At 43.7% G+C, this 27,363-nt stretch overlaps 1 protein-coding gene across 2 annotated transcripts; it reads left to right on the forward strand.

The window, feature by feature from the left end:
* Positions 1-3,345: 3,345 nt before the first annotated feature.
* kdm4c (lysine (K)-specific demethylase 4C) lies at positions 3,346-27,363 on the forward strand. 2 transcript variants are annotated; one of them, XM_063218265.1, is made up of 22 exons: positions 3,346-3,465; positions 4,957-5,124; positions 5,217-5,392; positions 6,502-6,616; positions 8,241-8,434; positions 11,596-11,645; positions 12,005-12,108; positions 12,483-12,620; positions 13,694-13,887; positions 16,668-16,819; positions 16,934-18,846; positions 20,358-20,472; positions 20,572-20,756; positions 21,396-21,594; positions 21,711-21,787; positions 21,898-21,953; positions 22,148-22,256; positions 22,350-22,538; positions 22,772-22,939; positions 23,292-23,411; positions 25,524-25,616; positions 26,598-27,363. In XM_063218265.1, exons 2-22 carry the CDS (start codon positions 4,975-4,977, stop codon positions 26,712-26,714), a joined length of 4,614 nt encoding a protein of 1,537 aa, XP_063074335.1. In that variant the 5' UTR covers positions 3,346-3,465; positions 4,957-4,974; the 3' UTR covers positions 26,715-27,363. The 2 variants fall into 2 exon arrangements, with proteins under 2 accessions (XP_063074335.1, XP_063074336.1); XM_063218266.1 differs by having other exon boundaries at positions 21,408-21,594.

The raw sequence follows: 27,363 nt of genomic DNA on the forward strand, positions 1-27,363 counted from the left end.
GTGTCCCTTTTTTCCAACCCTTTTTGAGTTTTTCTGCCACTGCCTGCAGTGTTTCATCCTGCTCTGTTTCTTTTGCAATCTTCTTGAGCACCCTGTCCGACACTGGGAGGGAGGAGACAACTAAGTTAATGTGCCTTTCAACCTCTTGGGATGATTTTGTTTCTGCCTTTCTATCTGGCGTGACTGCTTGTGGCGGTACAGGTGCTCGGGACAGTGCGTCAGCTAAGACTATGTACTTTCCTGGTGTGTAGACTAAATCCATGTCATATCTTTGTAGCCTCATCATCATACGTTGGATCCTGGGAGACATGTCATTCAGATTCTTTTTGTAGATGGAGATTAGTGGTTGGTGATCTGTTTCACATGTGAATGTAGGCAGCCCATATATGTATCCATGAAATTTGTCACACCCAAACACTAATCCCAGTGTCTCTTTCTCAATTTGGGCATACCTCATTTCGGTTTCGGTCATTGATCTTGATGCATACGCGACTGGTCGCCAGTGGCCAGCGTCGTCCGCCTGGAGCAGCACGGCTCCCAATCCGTCTTTGGAGGCATCTGTGGAGAGTTTGATTTTGCGAGAGGGATCAAAGAAGGTAAGTACTGGTTCTTTAGTAAGTGTCTGTTTAAGCGCCTCCCACTCTTTGTCATGTCTGTCTGTCCACTCGAACCCTCTGTCTTTTTGCAGCAGCTCACGGATGGCTACTGTTTTTGCAGACAGATTTGGAATGAACTTGCCTAGGAAATTCACCATTCCCATTGCTCGTAGAACTCCCTTCTTGTCTGTGGGGGCTGGCATGGCGAGAATAGCCTGGACTTTGTTGTGATCTGGCTCTACGCCTTCCCCGGATAGCTTGTCACCCAGGAATGTTATCTCTCTGGCCCCAAACTGGCATTTGTTTTCATTTAATTTTAGCCCGCTAGACTGAATTCTTTTCAGGAGGGTCAGCAGCCTGTCATTATGCTGTTGTAGTGTTGCGCCCCATACAATTATATCATCGATGAAGACCCGGGTGCCCTCTAGTCCCTCAATGATTGTTTCCATCGCTCTATGGAAAATTTCGGGGGCTGACTTAATTCCAAATGGCAGTCTAAGAAAGCAGTATCTGCCAAATGGTGTGTTGAATGTGCAGTACTTGCTACTCTCAGGGTCTAGTTTCAGTTGCCAGAAGCCATGTGATGCATCTAGTTTGCTGAAGAATTTTGCCCCTGCCATCTCACTCATGATCTCTTCTCTTGTTGGTATCTGGTAATGTTCTCTTTTAATGTTCTCATTGAGATCTTTGGGGTCTAAGCACACTCTTAACTCACCATTGGGTTTCTTTACACATGTAATGGAGTTCACCCAGTCCGTCGGCTCCTCGATGGGCTGAATTACTCCCAGACCCACCATTCTGTCCAGTTCCTTTTTCAGGCTGTCACGGAGTGGCGCTGGTACTCTCCGTGGTGCGTGTATGACTGGCTTGGCATCACTTTTCAGCTGGATCTTGTATGTGAAGGGCAGTGTTCCTTGCCCTTTAAACATCCCTGGAAACTGGCGCGCTATGTCTTTTGCTGTGTTCATGTTTGGCTCAATTTCACTGTTGAGCTGGAAGACTCTCTTCACTAGCCCCAGGTCCTCACATGCTCTGTCCCCCAGCAATGATTCGTGATCCTCTGGAACCACAACAAACATGAGGTGTTGTGCTTTGCCTTTCCCCTGTATTGTCAGCCGACACACCCCCTTGGTTTCAATTGGCTGGCCATTGTATGTTTTTAGTGGGACCGTGCGGGTCTGAATTTTTGGCTTCTCTGTCAGTGCTTTAAGGTCTTTTACACTTATTAGGTTGGCCTTTGCCCCTGTGTCCAGTCTGAACACTACTACGGCTCCATTGACTAACAGAGGTGCCACCCATTTATCTGGCTGCACCGCATTTACTGCCAACCCTTTCTGTTCTCCACTGCCAGACTGTGTTTCCTTTGCCCCATCACGGACCATGTACACAAATTCTTCATCACTGGGCTCACTGTCTTCATTCACTACATGGACATTACGGCCCTTCTCCTTTGACATACACATTCTGGCATAGTGGTTCAGCCCGTGACATTTGGAGCATGTTTTCCCAAAAGCTGGGCACTGTCTGGGCTTGTGCTGGCCTCCACATCGTGTGCAGGTAAATTCTCTGTCTCTAGTCCTATCTTCTCTGTCGCCGCTCCTCTGTATTTTTCCTTTGCCCCTAACGTCCCTGAAACGATCATTCCCGCGCCACTGTCCTTTGGAAACAACATCCACGTCCCCATGCATTTGCGCGGGCTGCTGGGCTATTGCTAGTTCTTTATCTTCGCCATCAAATTTTTCAGCATGTTGCTTAGTTAACTCCCTTGCCTGGCATATTTGCACAGCATTCTCCAGTTTTAGGTCGGCCTCACTCAGCAACTTTTCCCTGACTTTCTTGTCACGTACCCCAAACACAATCTGATCACGTATCAATGAATCCTTCAATGCACCGAAGTTGCATGTTCTAGCTTTTAGCTTGAGGTCGGTGAGGAAAACATCGAACGTCTCCCCATCCCGTTGCATCCGAGATCTAAAGATGTACCTTTCGTAGGTCTCATTCTTTTTAGCCAGACAGTGATCATCAAACTTCTTCAGTACTACGTCTAACTTGTTCTTGTCTTCCCTGCCGGTAAAAGTAAACGTATTGTATACCTCTATTGCTTCCGTCCCTGCAAGAGTTAGCAACAGTGCTACTTTCCTCTTCTGAGCGGACTCCTCCACATCGATCGCTGCCAGGTACAGCTCAAACTGCTGTTTAAACGTCCTCCAGTTGGCATCAAGGTTCCCTGTAAGCTTCAGAGCCGCTGGTGGCTTTATTGCATCCATTCCTGGTACCATGTAAAGTTATGACTTGTAGAATAAAGGAATAAACCGTGTTCTCAGTCGGAGTCTTTATTTACGTGGCTTCATGGTTTGCCTGTTACACTTGTTCTGGTGTCTTGCGTACAGTTCATGTATTACAGTGCCGTAACCACCACACTGCCACCCAGTGGTCATATGATATCATTACAGTAACATTTGTGAATAGGCAGGCAGCATGACTTATGGAAATAAAGTGCACCAGTAAATGATGGTTGACACACATTGACTCCTTATCACTCCTATTTACAGGTCTCAATTTCAACATTTTTCACATTTTCACAAGAACAACATAATAGGCCTAAATCAGCTAATGCCAAATATAGAACACGTCCAAAGATTTTCTTAGTCCCAAATAGAACGTCTCTGACACGTCCACTCAATGATCACCTGTTAGCAACACGGATTTTACTGAGTCGCTAGGTGGCAATCGTGCTTGCAGTCTGGCCGCTTATCCTCATGACAAGCACAGAAGAAAAAAGGGGAATCGTGTGAGAAGCGAGAGCTGTCATGAAGTAACTGACGGGACCTTTAAAGGATAGCTACCAAACGTCTCCTGCCACTGCAAGGTGAAATTAGTCACTCATTCTCTGTTTTCAACATAGCGGTTCACTGGGTTGTGCTAATGTTGAATAACACCTCTGTTCTTGTTTTCGCAGTCGATTGCGTTGTTGACTAATTGGCATGATAGCGAACAATATAGCTAGCCAGCAGCTAGCCTAGATGTAGGTAGACACCAAGCTATCAAGTTAGCGGATTGGTTAACCATCGACGTGTTTGCTATTTTGTAGCTTGTCGGCCATCAGGCAGAAACTAGATCGCAGTCTTTGTCAGAGCTTAGTGCACTAAGCGTTTGTGCTTCACTTGGAAATGCGAGCGAGCATTTTACGCCAGCTGGAACAGTTGAAGATGTATTGTAGGTTATACGTGTGTCGTACTATTTATGGACTGCAATATGGGGACTAAGCCCTGATTTTCTGTTATTGTGCTCTGTCTGAGGGAGATACTGCTTTGTTAAGCCTCTGTTTACTGCCACCCCGTGATTTGCTGTTCAATAGCTTCAATAGCTAGGACGTTATGGTCTCCCCTGCAATGGTAGATATGTGCATTATGATGCTACTGTTAATCCTAACGTTTAAAAATAAAATCTAGCTAAGAAGGGAGAATGCAGGCAGCTTTCCATGTGAGCATTTCATTGCCAGCACTAGTCATCATGGTCAGGCGATACCATGTACTGCTAGAGTTTGCAGTGCTTTAGTAGCGTTGCATGTAAAACTACATCCTATGCGTCTTATGTACTTAGGAGCCTTGTTACTTTTAATGACGCTACGTTTGAAGAACACATGATTTTCTCGATGAGTAGTTATTAGTCGTGCTACTGCTACATTGTTTCAAAGATGCGTCGCAGAATGGGGACGTCAATTGGGAAGCGAACGGGGGCGGTGGCGTGGTCATCGTCAACCTGGGGCGTTCAGACCTGGAAGAAACAGTTGCTTTTTTCATCTTTTATAACTATTTGAATGCACATCAGATCGCTGTAGAAAGTGTCGGTGAGCCTGATTTGGCTAAGCAAAACTTGTCTTTATTGTCATTAGGCTACAGCCTAGTAATTGTCAAATTGCATATCAAACTGTTATAATAAATGGGTAATAAGATTGAAAATGAGGGGGGAATCTGAAACATCTATTCAGTTAAAAAAAAAATCAGGACATGATGGTAAGAACAACTCCGCAGACAAATAGACAGACATGTAATTGGCCACCTGTTCACTAGCTGCCCAATAGCAGAATAAGTGGTTGGACGTTCTATTACCTCTACAAAATACAAGATACGAGATATTTTATTGTCATGTGTATATGAAACATTTATATACAATGAATACCTTAAACAGAGCATGTGTAGAACTTGCTTGCCATGTCGATAAAGTGTTCTTAGAAAAGTTAGGTTTTCAATTGTCAATTAATATTAACTGGAAAAGGCACACCCATCCATAAGATTAAGTTTGGGATGCCTTTTGTCAATATGTCACATGGTCTGACTGAATCCTCTGCTTGCTTTAGATTGATAAGAGCAGGAAGATGACCATGGCGGGCACTGGGGGCAGTACCCCTGGTAACCCCTCTCTGAAAATCATGACTTTTCGTCCAACAATGGAGGAGTTCAGAGATTTCAACCAGTACCTCGTGTACATGGAGTCTCAGGGAGCTCAGCGTGCTGGTCTTGCTAAGGTACTATGATCCCCAAATTGGTGTGTGTATTTATTTTCAAAGTGCTATTGCATAAGTCACCTACAACATTGTCGCATACTATTGTCACACAGATAATACCTCCAAAGGAATGGAAACCGCGCCGCACCTATGATGATATTGATGATCTGGTGATTCAGGCGCCCATCCAGCAGATGGTGGCTGGGCAGTCAGGACTCTTTACCCAGTACAACATCCAGAAGAAACCCATGACCGTCGACAAGTTCCGACAGCTTGCCAACAGTGAGAAGTGAGCAGTGTTGTTTCTGTGTTTTGACTGTCTTTCAGCTTGTAATCCTTACAAGAGTTGTTACAATGTAATATGAAACTGGATGAGCACCTGGATGTGCATGGTTACTTATTAACAACATACTCTGAGGATGCCTATTTTCGGGTAAACCCATGAAATCTAGTAGCTGATGGTTGAGCATTGTGTAATATAAATTATTGTTTGTTTCTAGTGCTGGAACAGTTAATTTATTTGGACCAAACTATTACATTTTGGTGGGCATAACCACACAAAACATACTCGTATTAAAAGTGTCAAATGTTGGCTGTAGAGTTTGATTAACGCTTTGCAGAACCAAAGTTTACATGTGCAAGTTCTATATGGACACACTAGACTGTAAGCCTATTAGCTCAAGCTGATTGGAGTTGAACTAAGTTATTAACAGACATTAATGAGGACACCAAGTAGAAGCAGTCCACAAGAGCTGGATGGCTCACTTGATTCTTTGAGTGAAATCAGTGGGAGAGGTGAAGTTTTTGAACACCAGAACTACAAATGTGGTAGTTATTGAATGATGGATGTTGGCATTCTTTGCATTCTGCATGCCCATGATATTGCAAGATTGTGCATTGCATTCCATTGAGTTTGTATTTCTGCACCACAAAATCTGTACCTGTGTTTGTCGTACCAGTTTGTTGTACCAGTGTTTGTCGTACCAGTTTGTTGTACCAGTTTGTTTTACCAGTGTTTGTCGTTAGTACTCAGGACAGTTGGATGGAGGGGTTTGTACTGTGCTGTATGAGCTATACTTCAGGGGTTAACTAAGTCTTTTTCAACATTAGGGTCGCCTGGAATATCTGGTGGTGGAAATATTTTTCAACTAAATAATATTGGGATTAAAACCCCTCATACAATTTTTAGGCAGGCGAAATGGTGTGGGGTTGTGTTGTGAGAAATGTGGCACGTCAAAATGGGGTCCCATGCCAAAAAAGGTTGTGAAACAATGGGTTAACTGGAACCCACATTGAGGTTTGATTATAAATTCATAATGCAATGACCTGCATGATTTGTGCCAGGGAGCATATGATGTACAAAATGCATTCTTTTAACTATGAGTCTGGTATTTCTAGATACTGTACCCCGCGGCACATGAACTTTGAAGACCTTGAAAGAAAGTACTGGAAGAATCTTACTTTTGTGTCACCTATTTATGGAGCAGACGTGAGTGGCACCCTTTATGATGAGGTGAGTGCTGTCAATTTCATCCCAGACAGTGTTTGGAGTACTGTAGCTAGTTACAAAAGCTACTTTAAGGCATTACTTTTTGAGGTAATGTAGTAATGTAAGGTACTGTATTACATGGAAAATATTGGTAATACGGTTACTTTGCCAGTAAATTACTGAAATGCACACATTTCAATGTATTGCAATCAGCATTGAATGGGTCTTGTGAGAAATTGCTATTGCCTTGTCTAACTCCTCATATGTTTCATTTTACACACACACACACACACACGCACACGCACACGCACACACACACACACACACACACACACACACACGCACACGCACACGCACACGCACAGGCACAGGCACAGGCACATGCTCAGCTGATGAGGTAGCAGCCATGGTCAGAGACATATACTGTACAGTATAAGTACAACCCCTGGTAAAAAGTATGAAGGATGAAGTCATGGAGGATGTTCATTCAGGATTGAGTGATTCCATATTTCATTCCCTATACATGCTCTGAAAAGTGAACCGTTATTTACCAACACAATTGTTTTTCTTTTAGTGTTTCTTTAAGCCAAACAGTTGCCTTTTGAAATGAGCTCAGTTTTGTGTCGTGTCTGTGATCCCTTTTTTCCTGCAACATTAAAACAACTGAATGAACATCCTCCAATGGAGGTGATTAAATACATCTTGTCAGGGGTTGTATATTGCCATGGTGGGTCATTCACACAATTTCAATCTCTCTTCTAATTTCTAGCATAGTGTTATTAAACAGATACAACATGTACCATAGCCTCTATTCAGTTTCAACATCAAGGGAAGCAGTGCAGCACCCGCTGTTTTAATTTCATAATCCAATGCAGGCTAAACAAATATCAATATAAATAGGTGTGAAGTTACAATATTTTGGTAGATTTGACATTTTTGTCTGTTTTTTGACATTGTTCCTTGTATTGTGCCATGAGCCATCACTGTGGTTGTTAGGCCTATATTCTGGCCCACTGTTTTTAAACATAGCTCAGCCAGATACCACATCGCTTTCCATTGGATGTTGCAAGAGTGAATTAAGCATTATGAGCTGCATTAGACAACTAGACAAGTAATGCAAAAGTAGTGTAATGCCTCACATTTAGCCTTGCATTGCATGACAGTTTTTGAGTAACATGTCCAATAGTGATCCCTGGGTCTCTTCTGTCGTTATTGTATTGTCCTGCTTTAACACCAAAACAACAAAAATAGTGACGTTAAAGGTAAATGAACAAAGCAACAGAGAGTATAACTTATAAACTTACAAGTACTACTTGTAATGTGTCAGATATTTTAGGGGGCTTGAACACCACTCCTGAATTCACTTGTATATGACCTATTGATTCGATTCTCCATGTGGTGTTACCTCTTCATGCTCCTATGCTTTACAGATGTCAGCTCAGACATCTCCCATGCATTGTTATCAATGGGCATTAATGCTAGTTGAACATGTGATTAACATTCCACAAGCAAGGTGCTTTACAGGACCCACCCAACTTACACTTGCCATCAAACGTGGAGAATAGCCCTCCAAATGTGTGTGACTCCTCAGTGCAATAAAAGTGTTAGAAGGTGTAGAGAAATAACTGTGGAATAATTGTGTTTCCAGGGTGTGGAGGAGTGGAACATTGGCCACCTCAACACAATTCTTGATGTTATCGAGGAGGACTGTGGTGTAGCCATTCAAGGGGTGAACACTCCCTATCTGTACTTTGGTATGTGGAAAACCAGCTTCTCGTGGCACACAGAGGACATGGACCTTTACAGCATTAATTACCTACATTTTGGAGAGCCTAAATCCTGGTAAGAGACCTTAAAGCATCACTTGAGAGAGGGTGTTTAATAAAGTGTAGTATTATTGCAGTAGAGGTCATATCAACAATGACTTAATAAAACCATAGGGTTAGCCTCACTGTGCATGTACAGCGGCTGATGTTTCCCTGTGGAGGAACAGTGAACTGAGTGACCAAAGTGAATTTGTGGGGGATGAAAACGAATTTCGGGAGTTAGTGGTCTGTTAATATAATAATAATGAGCTACGATGTGGTTTGCTGAAAACCAACTGGAATGTTCATCGGGGCATTCCACCGGTGGAGACATGAATATGTATTGAAAGTGGGTCATTATATGTAGTAGAATAATAGTATACATTTCTAATTTGGTGCCCTCTTGGCCGAGAAAAGGCTGAAAATGACTTTTTAGTGCTTGTGGATTTGTGACAACAAAGTTCCACACCCAGGCAGCTCTGCCAGTGACTTACTGGAGCCTCAATAAGTGCATTCGAGTAGTCGTCAACGCATGCATGCGCATTTAGACAGCAATGCACTCTGGATGAAAATGCTACATGACGGTTAGATTTCCTGTCAAACTTCAACATTTCGGTGATGTTGCGTTGACGAGGTGACATGTCACATGGTGTCAAACTATCGCGGGATGAATGCGACTGCAGTCAGAGCTCTGCAGTTGCTTATCCCCTTCAACACTCGTCTGCAGACCGCCTCCGAGGCCACGCGCCCATGAACTGGTTGGTCAACAACTCATTCACGTGTGTATATGAGCCTTGTCTCACACCTCTACACAAGTTTGCGCAGGTCCCCACTTCAGCTCCTCCTCACTGCCTGTCCCCCCACTCCTCACACGTGGTGTGTTAGTAGAGCAAACTGGTGCGAGCTCATCGTCTCGTTCATATTTGTGGCCGACTTTAAATGCGCTGTTTTAATAACACCCACATCGTGACAAGTTCTCGCTCACGTGTTTTCTGTCTATCGATCGACAAAATTCTAAATCGATCGCACCTAATGCCAGTGATTTCAAAAGCACTGGCACACTGATCTGTGATAGGTCTGTTAGCGCATTAGGTCCAACCTACTATGGGTGGGGTTGAAAGGGTGGGAAAAAGGCTTGTTGTCTCAACAGAAATCCACCTCTCTTACACTTCCTCCTACAATGATGCAAAATGAAGATTTTTACATCATTTTAGGAGGAAGTGTTAAGAGGTGAATACGGATTTCTCCTGTCTCAGGGGGAATTGAGAGAGTGTTGCACGACCATTCAAAAGTATGACCGGGTGTCTTGCACTGGAAAGCCTAATTTAAACGGGTGGAGTGTCCCTTTTAAAGGACCACTTCAGTCAATTTCAATATGCTGTATTATTGCATACACTACCCTTGACTTGTCAGTACCTGTTGATGCCACATTTTTCGGTTCCGCCCTTTCCGAAATATGAGCTATTCTAATGGGGGCAGTGTTTGTTTAAAAAAAAATTTAAATAACATAGGTCTTCTCCAAATATTTTCCCAAAAGGTACCACTGTTTGCTAGTTGTCTGCTGATGTTGTATAACCTTTTGGATGTTTTTGGGAATAAATAGAAATGTTTTTTTTTTTAATGTAAACAAAGCGCTGCCCCCATTACAATGACCAGGATCTCGGAAAAGGCTGAAGAACAATTTAAAAAAAAAACCTCAGCTACTACCAAGTCCAGGGTAGTGTGAGCATTACAACTGCATGTTGAAATTGACTGAAGTTATCCTTTAAAATGTCCCAGGCTGACAAGCCAGAGCCGTTCTGTGATTGGCCAAATCAAATATGTTCCACTTCCAGAGTGACTGAATCAAATGAATGATGAAGCTTCCTCAATGACCTTGGCTACCTGTTCACTTTGGCTGTTTGGCACTTGGAGTATATTTACTGTCATGCAGATGTTTTCCTGATCTCCAATATTATTAGCAATTTCATTACCTGAATCAGTGCTGATTTCATCATTGGTTGTACACACTATCTTAAAGACATTTATTATTTATTTCAAAGCACAAGAGGCCCTGGTAATTTTATGTTTCATTTATGTAATTCGTAGATCATGTATGAATCTCATTATTAAGCTTTATGATGTGGAATCCACTGAATGAATAAAACTTGCCTTGCCTTCAGTCTGCCATAACCTTGCACACATAGTCCCTGTCATATGGGTGGTGTCATATGGGTGGTGGTGGCTAAGGTGGTAGGGGAGCCTGTTCATCAACCAGAAGGTTGCATGTTGGAGCCCTGCTCTGCCTGACCCCATGGATGTGTCCTTGAGCAAGATACTTAACCCCAATTGCTCCTAGTGGCAATGTGGTCCCCTGCGTAGAAGCCACCACTACTGGTGTGTGAGTGTGAGTGCAAGAATAGGTGAATGTGAGGCATGCAATGTAAAGCGCTTTGAGTGCTGGAAGGAATGGAAAGGCGCTATATAAATGCAGTCCATTTACTAAACCCAGTCCATATGAACCTCTGATAGAATCTTGATCTTGCTCTGAGTCTGATTCTTAGACGCAACATGCAGTTTTTTTGCCTCCACCAAGGAGGTAAGCTTAATAATTTTTCAGCCGTACATGTATTAGTTAATTTTGAAAACTTTCTATTGTCCTTTCACAGCTTGATGTAAAAAACAAAAAAACAAAATAAATACATTTGTGTTGTGAGTGTGCTCTGACCGGAGGTACAACCACTGTGTGTGAACTGTTATTCTGTGCTTCACACATCATTGAGTCCTTCGTACCAGGGTCATATCCCAGAAGTCCCTCACACGGAATGTCAGACACTCTGGACCCCCAATTCCGTTTCGGCAACTACTCCCCCCTCATAAGGGGAATATTCACCAAACTTGACAATTAGGCATTGCTCATGCCGTCACTAATTATCTGGCAGCCGCCACGCTTGTGAGGAAAGTTAAGAAGAAACAGGGGAGACGTTGAACTGCAGTACCTTGATCTTTGCAGTTGCACTTACAACTAAGAGGCAGTAGAGGGTGAAATTGAGTGGCCTTGACATTGGTCTGCGCTCTCCGGGCGCCATTCTGCTTTCTTAATTAGATGCTCTCTTTCTTCATCATGAGGTCCTTTCAGTATAATGAGGACTTGACCTGCAAACTGATGAAGCAAGTAATAAACATTCACCCCTCTCTCTCTGTCTCTCTCTCCCTCAGGTATGCCATCCCACCGGAGCATGGGAAGAGACTGGAGCGACTGGCCACAGGTAGGAGATCAGCGAATATGCTAATGACTTGGCCTCTTGCATACTTATGACGTTCCACATTTGACTTTCCTCTTTTACTTGTGTCAGGCTGTTGGCCTTAAAATGCCGGCATGAATACTGAATACCGTAGAAAGCCACCGTAGAATACTTGTGAATTGCATGGCACAAGTCTCCTTTCATACTCACTCTAGCCAGCACAGTGCTTAACTATGCACTTAAACAAATCTGAGGGAAGAAATGTTGTCCTTGTCCATGATGATTACAATAAGCCATTCACTAGGAGTGGACAGTAGTGAGACACTAGTATGTTTTTCAATGCTATAGGGTCGACCCCATCTTCTCATGTATGTGTTTTTCAGGTTTCTTTCCTAACAGCTTTAAGGGTTGTGACGCTTTTCTGAGGCATAAGATGACTATAATCTCACCGTCCATTCTTAAAAAGTACAGCATACCCTTTGACAAGGTAAAACACTTCATTACTCCGGTAGTCATCTATTGTATTTATAATAATCTAGAAGATTAAGCTTGTTGCTCCAGGTCATATTTGTCAAATGTCAATATTCAGGTGTACTACTAAATAAATAAGAACAGTAATATTCAAGCAACTCATCAACCTTTTTTTCAAGAGTAGTGTGCAGTCTGGCAAGATGTGGTTATCATCATGAAAACATTTTACATATGTTTATGGAAGGTTAATATTGAAGATGTTTTAAACAAAAGTTTGGTGGTGTCTTTTGAATGAAATGCATTAATACAGCTGTGAATGTGACCTCAACATACCTTAGCCGTTCTTATATCTCCTCAAGTAAGTATCTGATGGTGTTTGTTTACTAACAGATAACTCAGGAGGCTGGAGAATTCATGATCACATTCCCCTATGGTTACCACGCGGGGTTCAACCATGGCTTTAACTGTGCCGAGTCTACTAACTTTGCCTCTGTGCGATGGATTGATTATGGCAGAGTTGCAACACAGGTACCACTTCAGTCTAATGCATCTGTTCTGTTCATATGTAAAGACCAATGTTGGATCTCAAATGGCACACTTGTGCACTTCGGAAAATTAGGAAAAGTTACAAATGGCAAGAATTTGCACTATGTTTTGAGAACACATCACAAAGGTTTTTTCCCTTACTCTTCTTCCAAAACCATTTTAGTGGCAACTTTTGTAACGGGTGCTTTTGAATTCACTTTGCAGCCCCCCATGAGGTGTGAACTCACTATGTTGCTTTGGACGAGCAATAGGAGTGTGATTCTTAGTCCATATTATGAAGAGGGGTGTGATCCTGGTCTAGCTGGGAGCTATCACAAATACAAACTTCTTGGGAGCTTCTGGTCTGGCCAAGATGCAGTAATTTCAGAGTTGTGAAGGGAGCAGGCTTAACCTGTGTCTACCTAATACCTCGGTTTGCTGATTGAAGCTGCAATCAACCAGACCACATTTTCCTCTCCCTTACCCACTAGTGCGGCTATGGACAGAACTACTGTGTCTTGCCTTAAATCCACCTCAGTCGAGCCTCTGGACGTGGTTGATTTTCATCGGAAGCGAAGTCCCTGGGGCAACTTAACATTGAAACAATGTCTTGGTTGGCCAGACTGGCTTGATCCCCAAACCTGGTTCCCAGGTTTATAAAGATTCACCTCCAGTTTTGTAACTGGTCATATTTGAAAGATTTGGATAACATGATGTAGATGAATGAGTCTCTTCACAGACTTCAGTGATTGGGTAAATGAGAGAATTCTGCTTCTAAACCATAGGATGGTGGAAAAAAGTGCTTACTTAGCATTTTTATTAATCTATTATTTGCTCTAACATGTTACTCACCAGTTCTTCTTTGTAGTTCCTGTCCCAATGTCAGAGACTCTTGTCTCCCCCATTTATGTCGACACAGTTTCACATATGATGTCATGCGCTATACATCAAAGGCCGTTGCTGAACCCACTCGCACAGCAGCTTCGTCCTTCCTTGAAGGGCAAGGGCTGAATGTTAATGTTGATTGGAATAATGATGTCAACTGAGACCATGTACATCCTCTGCTGCCCCCACAGTGCTCTTGTAGGAAGGACATGGTGAAGATCTCCATGGACCCGTTTGTGCGTCGCTTCCAGCCTGAACGCTATCCGGCATGGTTGCTGGGCAAAGACCCCTGCCCCATCGATCATACTCTTGCCACACCTAGCTCCACTCCAGAGCTGGATGACTGGGTGGAGAGAAGGGGCTGCACTAAACCTGCTCCCAAGAGGTAGGTTAAGACTGCATGCAGGTGGATCAATGTAACGGATGCCTACTAGCAGAGTTCGGTGTAGAACGAAGCCTCATACTGAATCGGTAGCACTAAGCTGTTGGTCTGGACCTTAAGCCCAGCGGTATCATGCTGTGCCTCCCATGCCCAAACTTGAGCATTGACTGGTAGGTGGCGGGTTCATGCCCCTTTGTGTCAAGCTGCACAGGAAGACCTCATTACACTGGTGCCATAGACCCAGGATGGGAGATTTAGGGGGTGAGTGTAACGGATGCCAACTAACAGAGTTCAGCGATAGAATTTCAGTAAGCGTCCCTTTCGAAGCTTCTTACAGTATCGGTAGCACTGAGACACGGTCACGGTTTCAAATCCATCCCGAGTGGTGAATTACTGCAGATAACCTCATTTATATCAACGCTACATTCTTATTACGTATTCATGAACACCCCTGTAAACAATTCACTTGTATAATATTCCACTCCAAAAAACTATCAAATACCTTTCAGATGTTTAAACAAGGAGCAAAGTTTTCCTGTTAGCAATAGCACCAGCACATCTATCATATTCCTGGTGCTTTATGAAGTTGGTTCTCTTTCCAAATTTGCGAGGAATCAAGGTAGCTCAGTGAATGTTTTGATTAGGGAGTGGATAAACGAGGGAACAAAAAACTACGGACGAAACATGTTTTACTAATCATTCCGTGACGTATCGGGTCGCAACTCATTGGTATTTATTAAAATGGTATTGCTCATGTAATGTTTTGTCTTCTGAATTTCAAAGCACAATCAGCAATACAGGCACACTACCTGACCTTAACAAATGTCATGTCATTAAACAATGCAGTTGTCTGGAGTAGGCGATTCTTTCTCACATCTCTAAAATGTAACAAAAACGGAGGCATATTTTTAAAAATATGTACACACTAAAGAAAACATCTTGCTGTGCATTTCCCGACAAATCAACATTCTTTGCTGTTATGAGGCAAGAGAGTCGATCTATTGAACATAGCCTCACTAAAAAATGTCCCCTCCCACCATTACGCCAACCCACCACAGTATTTATTTCACAAGATCCTGTATCTCTCATGTTGATCACGGTTGGGAGTCAGTCTTTGGAAGATTGCAAACCCATACCATTTGAATCCCATACCACTTAAATGTTGTGTAAGCAAGGCACCCAACCCCACATAATATAACTAATGTCTTGCACCTAAATAATTATAGTGTAATGGTAGTAAAAAAAGGTAATAAATGGTAGTAAATTTAACTTAAATATTGCGTTACTTTTAATTAGAGATGCACAGGATCCAAGATCCGGTTCTGGATCCGGCAGGATAATAGGGTTTTTCACAGGTTCCGGATCCGGCAGATTCTTAAGCAGTGGATCCGGTATCTGGCAGTTACCTAAAAATCAGGATCTGGTGCATCTCTAGCCTAGGTTTTTCAGTCAGTCTTTCACAACCCCAATTGCTGCATGGAGTGAAAGAACTTTGGAAGCGGCCAGTGCAGGCAGTGTGGCAGTAAGCCAATGAGTCTAAAAAATAGTTTGAGCCAACGTAATAAAAAGGGCCCCCGTGTGCGAGTAGGCTATGTGTTTCAACCCTTTCGTAGGATCCGGTATCCGGTTCCGGATCCGGCAGGATCTTAAGCAGTAGATCCGGTATCCGGCAGGATCCTAAAAATCAGGATCCGATGCATCTCTACTTTTAATTGCATTCATTAGCTTACATCAATAAGCAACAAGTGGACGCATCTTAATCCGCCTGTCGGACTTCTTGAAAACTACATTTTATGTCACATTAGAAAATTATTTGTTTCAAAATGCTGTGTTGAATGAGTTGGAAAAAATGAGGCTTTTGTTGTCCCGCATTTAAATAGAACACATTTCACAATATTATTTCCATGAACCCCACCTGAGTGTAACATTCCATACACTCGCAGAGATATGGCAGTTGTCACCAGCCAGGCAACCAGCCCAGTACAAACAGACTACCTATTTTTCGCAGATTATGCAAGATACAAGCTTTGTGTATGGCAATATCTAACCTGCAGCGGCCTAGTCAAATCACCATTCTTTTTCTGCATCCAGAAGTTTTCGGTTTGACTGTCGAAACCGACCAAAATCAGATTGAGGAGTTGCATTTGAAACATTTTCCCCTGTGCACTGTCCATCAGCACCACGTTGACATTAGACGTCCGATTAGCATTCATAACGTGCCAAGGGTAAAACTCATCTTAGTGATTTTAAATGGACTAGGCAATCTCTTGACCTTGCCATTATTCTGTGTTGTTGCATTGTTGTGATGGATGTCGTCAAATAATTTAGGTAAAGACAGAACATTAAAGGAGAACTTCTGCCAATTTCAATATGCTGTTTTATTGCTCACGCTACCCTTGATTTGTCAGTACCCGGTGATGCTGCATTTTTACGATCAGCCCTTTCCGAGATCTGAGCTATTGTAATGGGGCAGATATTATCCCAAAAGGTATCGCTGTTCACTAGTTGTCTGCTGATGTTGCATAACCTTTTGGATGTTATTAGGAATAATCAAATGTCTCTGTACCTCATGTTTTGAAATAGTTCATTCAATGTAACAAATAGGGATGAGGCAACTTAAATAACAGACTGATTTTTTTTTAGGTTTTTTTTCACATCATGGGGTGACAATCTGCTTCGTTTGTGAGTCACACGTGACCCTGCATGTGTTAGTGAGTGCTTCAGTAGAAACCTCTTCATATAGAATGTGTTTTATATTACCATGTGCTTTGTAACATTCACAGTGTACCACGCACACGTTCAAAGCGGCATAAGACTGTGGAAGAACCTGTTGAAATAGAGACCTCTGCCACAGAGAAGCGTAGGAGGGTGGAGCTATGTTCAGATGATGAGGATGCTGCAGCCCCAACACCACATGAGAAGCCTCCAACTGCAGGTAAGATGGAGATACGCTGAAACTTAAACATTTGGACACCAAATACATAAACTATTCTGCCACCATCAATGTGATTCCTAAATATGATGCAAATGTCTCTTTTCATCACTGCAGGAAACACTAGACAGATGTGTGTTGTGAAGGTGAACCGAGTGGAAGCAGAGACACTGATTCATAAAGCATCAGGCCGAGAGGAGCTCACAGGAACAAATCGCCAAGTCTCACCAAGAAAAAGCAATACTTCAAAGGTACTATCAAAGTCAGTCATCGCCCCGTTGACAGTCCAGTTGCGCTCTGCGCTGGACAGCTCGAGAACTGAGAGTCGTGTGGACTTAAAAACGCACCCATCGGACTGTGGAGTTTCTGTTACAGACACCAACACAAATGCAGACACGTCTGTCTGTACACCCCTTACAGACAAGACTACCTCTCCACTGGAAGTGGGCAAAGGCAATCAGGTAATTTCATCAGACTGTGAAGGCGGAGCACCGGAAATCGAACACATGGACCACACGGACCACACGGAAGGGACACTGAATGCCGTCCAGTCGTCAACAACGGCGTCAACTGTGAAACAGCCTGTGCCCAGCGTCCTGGCCCGAGTGCCAAGTGCAGGGTGTTCTTCTGAAATGCCCCTGCTGACACCTGAGCCTGCTGTGGAAGTCCAGGAGGAGGAGCCCTGCACTCTGACACAGGAGATGCCCGACCTCACACCGGCCATGAGCGCCGACGCTGGAGCAGACGGCCACAGCCACGCCCCCGCACTCTACCGCGAGAGTGACACACCTGCTGTCCAGTCCCACACAGCTCCACCGGATTTGGTCATAGAGGCCCTGAACCATGAGCCACCTGCCAGCCCCAAGCTTGCTGTGAGCCAACCCGGCGCGTGTTCTGGACGCCTCGAGCCGTGCAGTCCCTTGCTGGTTTCAGGAGAGGCTCAAAACCCACCGCCGACTCTTGAAATCCAGTACACCCAGTCCACAGCAACAATTCACCGTCACGCGCTCTCCTCGGATTCACTCCCTTCTGGCAATTCACAACTTGGACTGACCGATGCCCTCACGCTCCAGACGTGCCCTCGCATGTTGCAGGGCAGCAGCACTACACATATTTGCACTTTAACACAGCAGAACGCTGTACACATTTACACACAAGCACACCGCAACATTTCAAGTGCCCACACTACTGAGCCCACCGACACATGCCCAAACACCTCAGCACTCTCTAAACACTCTGCACTCTATAATTCACACCCCAACACTACAGGGTCTTGCACAAGCCTACAAATGCACTCGGACACTACTGATGGAAACACGCAAGTGAACATGAATGATAATGATAAAGCTCTCACTAATTCGCTGCCCAGCTCCACGGACAACATTCACCCTTGCACGACGGACACTGTTGGAGTCAGTGAAGCCATTAATAACAACACTCACTGTAATGCCTACATGGCCGCCACCACTCTGTGTGCACACTCCAATGGTCATGGGCAGTCGACTACGCTTCCTCCTGATGACTCCTATATCGTTCCCAAGACTCAAGCCCCTGACAGTTCATTGGAGGAGGAGCTGCGTTCTCAGACCCCACCCCCTGATGCCCTGTGGGCCAGTCTGCCCGCTCCATCCCCGGCTGTGCTTATTGAGAACGTCCGTCCAGAGTTGACAGACAGTCTGACGGCCTACCATGCCCCGTCATCTGCCTACGACCGCCATGCGCTACAGTCCTTTAGCTTGTGGGAAGAACCGCGTTGCAAGGCCGTCACGTCACCAGAGCCCCCGGAACTTCCCGAGAGAGAGCAGACCTGGACGCAGTTGCAGCCCTCCTCAGAAACACACGCTCACCAGGAGAGCCACTTGGAGGAAACGGAGGAGTCAGACTTGGCCCACCATGAGCACGCTTCCTCGGAGTTTGGAGGCTCGGAGCATGGAGCAGGGGGAGCGAGCAGCAGCGACGACAGCTACACCTCCAACCTCAGTGAATCGGACTGCTGCGACTCTGGCCTTGAGCCTGGCGAAGTCCCGAGTGTAAGCAGTGAAGTATCCATCCATTATCCATCCACATAAGCATCAAGCAGTGCTTGTAGGAGCTTGAGTGAATTTGGCTCTCTTCAGTCAAGGTTTGCCATGGAATTCACCTCATGCAGAGTCTGGCTGCATAGGAATTATAGTTCTAGGGCAGCCAGGGGCCAGTGGTTAGGGAGTCGGGCTTGTAACTTGAGGGTTGCAGGTTTGATTCCAAACACCACTCCATGACTGAGGTGCCCTGAGCATGGTCCCGTCTCCCTGCACTGCTCCGTTTGGGCGCCTACTGGACTGCCTCATTGCACGGGTGAGGCGTAAATACAATTTCATTGTGTACACTGTGTCCTGTGGGGTTCTGTGTCACAATGAGTATGACACTTTCCCAGTCTGACTTTCACATTTGCTGGTCAGTAGACTTACTAGCTGACCAACTCTGTTGCCTGAATGTAGCATACTCCAACTCAGCACTGCGTTTCACTTTCAGACTTTACTGACCATTTTCTTTTTCTTTCTTTTTTTATAAGTGTATTTTGGGGGGTATTTGTGCCTTTTTTATGACAGGACAGTGTGAGAGGAGACAGGAAATGAGCAGGAGAGAGACATGGGGTAGGCCTGGGAAACGACCCAAGCCGAACTCGAACCTGGGTCCCCATGGGCATGCAAGCCCAAATGTGGGGGGTTTAGTGTGCGTTGCGCCACAGCGCTCCCCTACTGACCATAACAAGATATCATACATCATATATCATATCATAAGATTTGTAGCAATATTTTACTCAAGTGTCACTGGCCCATGATCACAGGCAAGAAAGTACAGAAGAACTGATCTACCAAGAATGGCATTTGCTGTATATTGAACATAAATAAATAAGTTAGTGGCAAAATGGCTACTGAGACTGAATTTGTTACCCACTAAAGCAGAGTTCTACACGCAGTTGGTGCCTGCCGATAACCCAAAATGAAAGGAATCTGACTGACTTCTGTAGTAAATACAGTATAACATGAGCATATTATATGGCAAACAGCTTGCGTAATGATTACTTATCACTGGTAAACGGTTAGTGTGTATGTACCAGGGCATTAACAGGACATTCACTTTTTTGCTTGCTGGCCATTGTGACTTGTGGTTTTCCCAAGTCACTTCCACTATTCACAAATTTAATATTGTTTCTTTTTTATCATGACGCTGCACATCTAACCTCAGAAGTTGAGGTGCTAAAGCAAGAAGATGAGGGCACAGCTTTCTATATAGAAATAAACCTTACAAATAGAAACTGAGTAACTGAGCATTTTCTTGAATTACAAACAAGGGATACACAAGGGACAAAGTGCAGAATATAGGCTATTCTGATATATAGAATAAGCTACCTGCCAAACTGGCTAGTGACACTTAAATTATTACCAGCCACAGCCAAGTTTTACCAACATTTGGTTAGTTGGCAGATGCCAGTGTCAAGCCCTGGTAGCCTATGTACCTCTGAGCGTAGCCTAACCTGTGTGCATCTTCTCCTCCTCAGTACCAGCCTCCTGGGATGCACAGAAGGATCAAGAAGAGTTGGCGTCTGCCACTGGGAAAGCCCACTGCACGAGCGGTGCCAAGTGCAGTGAAACAACAGAATGCCAATGATAGTGGTATGTGCCTAAAAAGTCAGAAATGCACATGACACTTGACATAATATAGACATAATTTAATCAACAACTAAAAAATGTGCTTTTCATTGCTGCTAACAGATGTTCCAGATTGTTGTTCTTCTGTGGATGGAGAGGAGCATGAGCTTGAGGCGTGGGCACGGCCGCTAGTGCAGCTTTGGCACAGCAGAGGGCGCTGCCTCAGTGCGGAGCGCGAGTACAACGCCGCCGCTGCCAAAAGTCAGCCACACTGTGCAGTGTGCACCATGTTCATGCCCTACCACCAGGTATCCAGTTCCAGCCACATTGGCTCTCAGTTCATTGTTAACGATTGGTGATTTATACTGCCAAACTGACTACGGCCAAAAGTGTATAATCCATATGATGACGTCACGAGCCACAGAACATTTTCATTGCTCATTTCAGTGTACTACCTCCATTGACTCAGTGAAGGGGGATTTTTTTGGTAACGATTTTGACTGAAAGTTTGGAGATTTTCTTTGGATGAATTTCTTAACTTCACAGTCAGTGAATTAATAATCTGGCTCCTATGTATATTGTTGAGTACAATGGTCTAATCATTTATTGTGTTCTGGAGTTGAATGGCTGTGTTTGGTTGCATATTTTTAAAATTTATCACTAAATTCAATTTTTAAAAATTAGGATGATACATGGACTCAGATTTTTTCAATGGTATACGTATCTTGAGTGCTTTAAGTGCCTAGTATTAATCATCAGTGGTGGTTAACCTGTACAACCCCCTTTAAATGGCATGTTACTTGTATTTTATGTGGGTTTAAGAAGTATGTGTTTGTTTTTGCACATGTGTAATGTGGTTCAGTTTCTGTATGCATGCTTCTTAGCAAATGTACTTGCAAATGTGGATTTTCAGTTTTTAGTAATGTGTGTGTGTGTGTGTCTTATAGCCCGAGGAGCAGTCCGAGGAGCGGAAGCCAGCACAGAAGGTCACACGGGGCCCAGGGGGCTTTTTGAGGTCGCGGCCTTTGATACCAGAGCTTTGCTTCTCCTTTAAAGAGGGCTCGTGCCCAACCACCACTATTCAGCAGGAGGATGGCACCAGCCCCCTCCTGCGCTGCAATAGCTGCGCCATGCAAGTGCATGCAAGTAGGTCCCTCTCTCACACACACACACACACACACACACACACACACACACCTGGTCACTGGCTAATGAAAGAGGACACGCGGCCAACTTTGCATTTAAATTCTGATGTCCCGTAGGTTGCTATGGCGTCGCTGCAGATGACGTTAGTGAGGCCTGGTCATGTGACCACTGCTTAAGCGGAGAGCAGACTGCGGTAAGTTGAACTCCAGACAGCAAATCAATGTGCCATGCGTACAGTAGTTGACATTGCAGCCTCAGTGTTCGCTCTTCTGTAGATAACCAATTTCCCCTCTTCTCTCTCAGGAGTGCTGTCTATGTAATTTACGTGGAGGGGCTCTCAAGCCGACTACAGACCACAGGTAAAAAAAACCATCTGCTTGGTGCAAGTCATAGTGTTGCTTGCTGACCTTCAGTCATAGTGGCTAGTGCTGATTGTTGCTTTGTGTGAAAAATAACCTCAACGTAACTCTGTGTGTGTGTGTGTGTGTGTGTGTGTGTGTGTGTGTGTGTGTGTGTGTGTGTGTGTGTGTGTGTGTGTGTGTGTGTGTGGCAGATGGGTCCATGTGATGTGTGCCATTGCCATCCCAGAAGTGAAGTTTGTAGATGTGGCCAGACGGAGTCCCGTAGACATCAGCGCTATTCCACCTCAGAGATACAAGCTGGTAAATAAATACACTTTCATAGACATACAAGTATGTAAGAAAAAAACATGTTTATTATGTTTCCTCTCTATGACTGCCCATATCTCATTGCAGAAGTGCATCTACTGCCGTAAGCGTGTGAAGCGGCTGGCTGGGGCGTGTGTGCAGTGCTCCTGTGGTCGATGTTCCACCTCCTTTCATGTCACGTGTGCGCATGCTGCCGGTGTCGCTATGGAGGCCGATGACTGGCCCTATATAGTGTTCATCACCTGCCACAGACACCACTCCCGAAGCTCCACAGCAGTACGTCCTCCTTAGCTTCACTTCTATGAAGCACTTACAGTGCTTGTCAAAGTTATTCCAGAGCTTGTCATTCCAGACCTTGTTCACTGAGCGTAACTTTTATCTCGCTGATCTAATCAAATAGCTTTTTTACTATGATTTTGTTGTTGTAGGTTCAATAAGCGGCCTGTGTCCAAGTTTATTTGCGTAAAAGGCATGTTCTTATTGCGGGTGATCTTATTCTTTTGCCACAGAAGCGCAATGTTCGTCAGGACCTGGTGGTAGGTCAGACCGTCATCAGTAAGCACAAGAACCTGCGCTACTACAGCTCCCGCATCACACACATCACCTCGCACACCTTCTACGAAGTCATTTTTGATGACGGCTCCTTCAGTAATGACACCTACCCTGAGGACATTGTGGTGAGTGTAGACTATAGCATAACAACTTATTAGAACACGTAAGCGAGAACGGTGGCAACCCTGTGGTCATTGAATTAAACACCCATATTTTCACAAATACGCAAATGTGACTGTTGTGGCCATATTTGGGTAAATAACTCTTGATCTTCAGTTGACCACTGTTGAACTGCATCCAGAAAGGTAGAAATCTAGTTATGAGATCAGATAAGATTCGCCTTTATTATCTCAACAGGAGAGAAATGTTGCGTTTAGTTGTATTACGGAAACACATTTCTGAGAGGTTTTGATTACAGGAGTTAAGTTATAAGTGTGTGTGTGTTCGTGTGTGTGTTTGTTCGTGTGTGTATTTCAGAGCAGAAATTGTGCTGCTTTGGGTCCTCCTGATGTGGGTGAAGGGATTCGCGTGAAGTGGCCTGACGGACTCCACTACACCGCCAAATATGTCGGCTCAAACACTACACACATGTACCAGGTAAACAAACTACTCACAGGAGCTTGTAGTTTAGCATATATCTCGCAAATAATCACTAGGACATGCCAGCTACTCACATTTGAGACTGCTGTACACACACCCTCACATCCTTATGTAACTCGCACTCTGTATTCTATCGAGTAGGGTGACCAACCGTCCCACGTAGTGCGCGTGTGTACAGCGTTTGAAGCCCTATTGGTGCGTTGCGCGAATTGACAGTCGATTCTTCCTTGTTATATCATGAAAGCTAAACGCTAGTAGCGGTAGCTGTCAATGCCAATGTGATGCGCAGATCGCACTGCGAGGGAAATGTTGGCATGACTTTTAGTCGCGCAAGACCAACAACATTATGCCACCCTGGATCCATGTGGCAAGGGCAAGGGGCTGGCCATGTGTGTTTCAGGGGGCATGCTCCTACATGGAAAGGAAATTCATAAAAACTCTCTAACAATACGGGTTTCCCATTTGTAAACTATCCCTGTCTGCGCAGCCCTGGCTGCGCAGCCCTGGCTGCGCACTCTTCAACCTCTGATTGTTGGAAACTGCTGCAACTCAAAAAATGAGCTCCCGTGGTTGGCTGCTTAGCATCTTTTACCTCCTCACAGCGCGAATGTTTGTTAAAGGGACACTGTGCAGGAAATGGTCAAAAAAGGTACTGCAACTATCCTGGTCATTGAAATTGGGTTGCAAATTTGATATTTACATGAATGTTTACTAAGTAATAAACAAATATTTTCTAGTATGGTCCAAGTAGTCATTTTTGCAGCTAAAAATGGCTATTTTTGGAAATTCAAAATGGCGGACCATGGAGAAGATCCTCCTTTTCATGTATGAAAAGTGCAATTTTTCCAGTCATAATGAATACTTAGAATTTCATGGTGGTGGTAAGTATTCATGAAAAAGGTAACATTAGTGAATGGGCAGCATGAATTCTGGAAATAAAGAACTAAAAATCTCACACAGTGTCCCTTTTAACGGAAAACGGAAAAACGGGAATCAAATGATGTTGAGCATTAATTAGTCACAATTTATGTCAAGCAATACATTTTGTGGATTAATGAAATTATTTTCTACCACTTTCATTTCTAATGTCATTTTCAATGTTTCATCAATAATTAGGCTTGGGATTTTTTTTCTGTTAGCTAAAGCGATTTTTTAAAAATGTACCACATAGCACATGCGCGTAAAACGTATCAATCCAAATTAAGGCTTCCTGCACATGCTTGCTCTGAAAAAAAAAGAAAAACACACGCTCTACCTCCTCTAGCCCCAGGCAATCTAGTCGTCGTAGATTAAAGTTAAAGGTTAAAGTCCATCTTGCCATTTGGAACAGAAAAAAATAGGAGAGCAAGAATTGTCAACTAAGTTTATTGCTAAATGTGAATGTTAAAGCATTTTTCTTTTTGCATGATATTCATGTTACCCATCCATGCCATGCTTTGTATGAGGCTCAAGGTTTATTGCCTGGCTATCACCAGACCTACTCTCTGATTGGAGAGAGACGGGGACCATGATCTGGAACCTTCGCTGATGGTTGACAGCATGCTGCAAGGTTTAGGGGAATAAGTGACTATGGATATACCATGTAAGGTGGTATGAAAACTAGAGATGCACCGGATCCAAGATCCGGTTCCGGATCCGGCAGGATAATAGGGTTTTTCACAGGATCCGGATCCGGTTCCAGGATCCAGGATCCGGTAGCCGAGGCTTTTCAGTCAAAATAGTTTGAGCCAGCGTGATAAAAATGGCCCACGTGTGTGAGTAGGCTATGTGTTTCAACCCTTTGGTAGGATCCGGTTCCGGATCCGGCAGGATCTTAAGCAGTGGATCCGGTATCCGGCAGGATCCTAAAAATCGGGATCCGGTGCATCTCTAATGAAAACCAATATTAATGAGTCAGTACAAATTAACACACACTCACACATTCACACATACCTTACAGCAGCACTGACTAGAAGGACGGCAGCAACAGTATAAACCCTGCAGTAGGCAACATAATTGGATTGTACCACTGTGGTCTTTGAAAGTTTATTTTTTTAACATTAAAGCCGTAAAATATACAAGATTCTAGCCGTAATGCTAATTTGCATCTGTGTGGTTATTGTGTGTCAGGTGGAGTTTGAGGATGGCTCTCAGGTGACGGCCAAGAGAGAAGACATCTACACTCTGGATGAAGACCTGCCGAAGAAAGTCAAAGGTCGCCTTGTGAGTAGGCCTCAGAGTATTTTTTTTCTGCTTTTGTGCTTACAAACAACATAGAAATGCACTGTATCTCAAATGTGAGCTAAATTAAAATGCACAACAGTATAACATTAAAGTAAAATATTCAGGTTTAGCAGTATAAATTGTCTGTCCTCTGAAAGTAACTCCACACGGCGGTATCTAAATGGCAGCCTGCAAAGTACAGTGAAGAGTGATCATGTCGAATCAGGTCAACTCATCAGGAGCCAGTACCAGATAATATGTATAATGATGTTCAACCCCCCTGGGTGAGCTCTTCACCAGAGCTCCATAGGTTGATGCAGGAATTATTTTTGATGGAGCATTATGTAACTCCTGTCTGACCATATAGTCTTCATATAGTAAAATCCTGCCAGGCCTTTGGACTCCTTCGTGTACTGTTTCTGTAAAATTCAATTTAATTCAATTCAGTTTATTGGGACCATGTACAATTAAAACATAAATGTTTCCATTTTATGCACTGTACCAGAGTTAGCCCTAGACTAATTGGCATCTGTAGTTCCTGACATTAAAATAAAACAAAATACAATGGAATAATAAAGTAAAGCAATAAAAAAACAATTGAAAATACATATAAAAAGAAACAAATCACTCATAAGGCACTCATAAGGTGAAGCCCATCATACATCATACACTCGCAACACTTAAATACAGATTATGACGTTTCATTTCTGTAATATTGTCTTTTTTTTTTTAAGTTTCGTATTTCTCTGGGGATAGACCTTTTCTTGTTTTCATGTGTGCATGCGTGCGTCCGTGTCCGTGTGTGCACGTGTGTGTGCACGTGTGTGTGCGCGTGTGTGTGTGTCTGTGTGCGTGTGCGTGTGTGTGCGTGTGTGTGTCTGTGTGTGTCTGTGTCTGTGTGTGTGTGTGTCTGTGTGTGTCTGTGTGTGTGTCTGTGTGTGTGTCTGTGTGTGTGCTTGTGCGGGCATGTGTGCTCTTCAGTCTGCAGCGTCCAGCATGCGTTTTCAGGACACCTTTTTAGCCTCTCAGGGAGAGGGGAAGAGACAGCGGACCCCTAACTCACGCTTCCAACGAGACTACATCACCAAAAGCAGTTGAAATCAGCGTGGAGGAGAAGGCCAGATTCCTCCTCAGGACAGAGACTCACCACATGAGGATGGTCAATGTATACTCAAGTTCATGATCTTGGGATAGTTGTTTTAAAATGTCAGGGAAACCCATTTTTGAAAGTTAAAATGCATCAGAACATTTTTCCCCCCAGCAGACTACTACACTATTTTCACCCCCAGCAGACTATTAAAGCAGATGTCCCACCTAATGTTTTCTGTGTGTTTATTTTTTTGCTGTCGTTTGTTTAAGCACTTTGTTTTAACTGTTTAATTATTCGAAAGGGTCAAGGAAGCCCATTTTTGAAAGATAAAATGCAAACATCATAACACCCTCCTGCCCCACCCCCTGCAGACCTGGACTTCTCAATTGTGCGAATATCAGTTTTCCCATATTCTTCTTTTTTTTTTTTTTTTTTTTGCATGGTAAGGCGGACTATTCCAGCAGATGTCCCACCTGATCTTTTCTCTGTGTTTATTTTTTATTTTCATTTCAAACTAAGTTACTGTTGTTTGCTTAAGCACTTTGTCTTAACTGTTTAATTATTTTGAAAGGGTTTCTTTATTTATTTGGGTCTTCCTTATTGTCAATTTTGGCTGTTCAATAAAGAATAAACATATTTGATTATTTTGGCTGTGAA

This window comes from Engraulis encrasicolus, chromosome 16 (assembly GCF_034702125.1).
Source record: "Engraulis encrasicolus isolate BLACKSEA-1 chromosome 16, IST_EnEncr_1.0, whole genome shotgun sequence".
Taxonomy (NCBI): Eukaryota; Metazoa; Chordata; class Actinopteri; order Clupeiformes; family Engraulidae; genus Engraulis; species Engraulis encrasicolus.

Excerpts from the sequence above, each read along its gene's own strand:
- kdm4c (XM_063218265.1), top strand. The coding sequence starts at position 4,975 with ATGACCATGGCGGGCACTGGGGGCAGTACCCCTGGTAACCCCTCTCTG. Across the intron at positions 12,109-12,482 it reads ACAGCATACCCTTTGACAAG|ATAACTCAGGAGGCTGGAGA; the intron begins GTAAAACACTTC and ends GTTTACTAACAG. Across the intron at positions 21,788-21,897 it reads TAAGCGGAGAGCAGACTGCG|GAGTGCTGTCTATGTAATTT; the intron begins GTAAGTTGAACT and ends CTTCTCTCTCAG.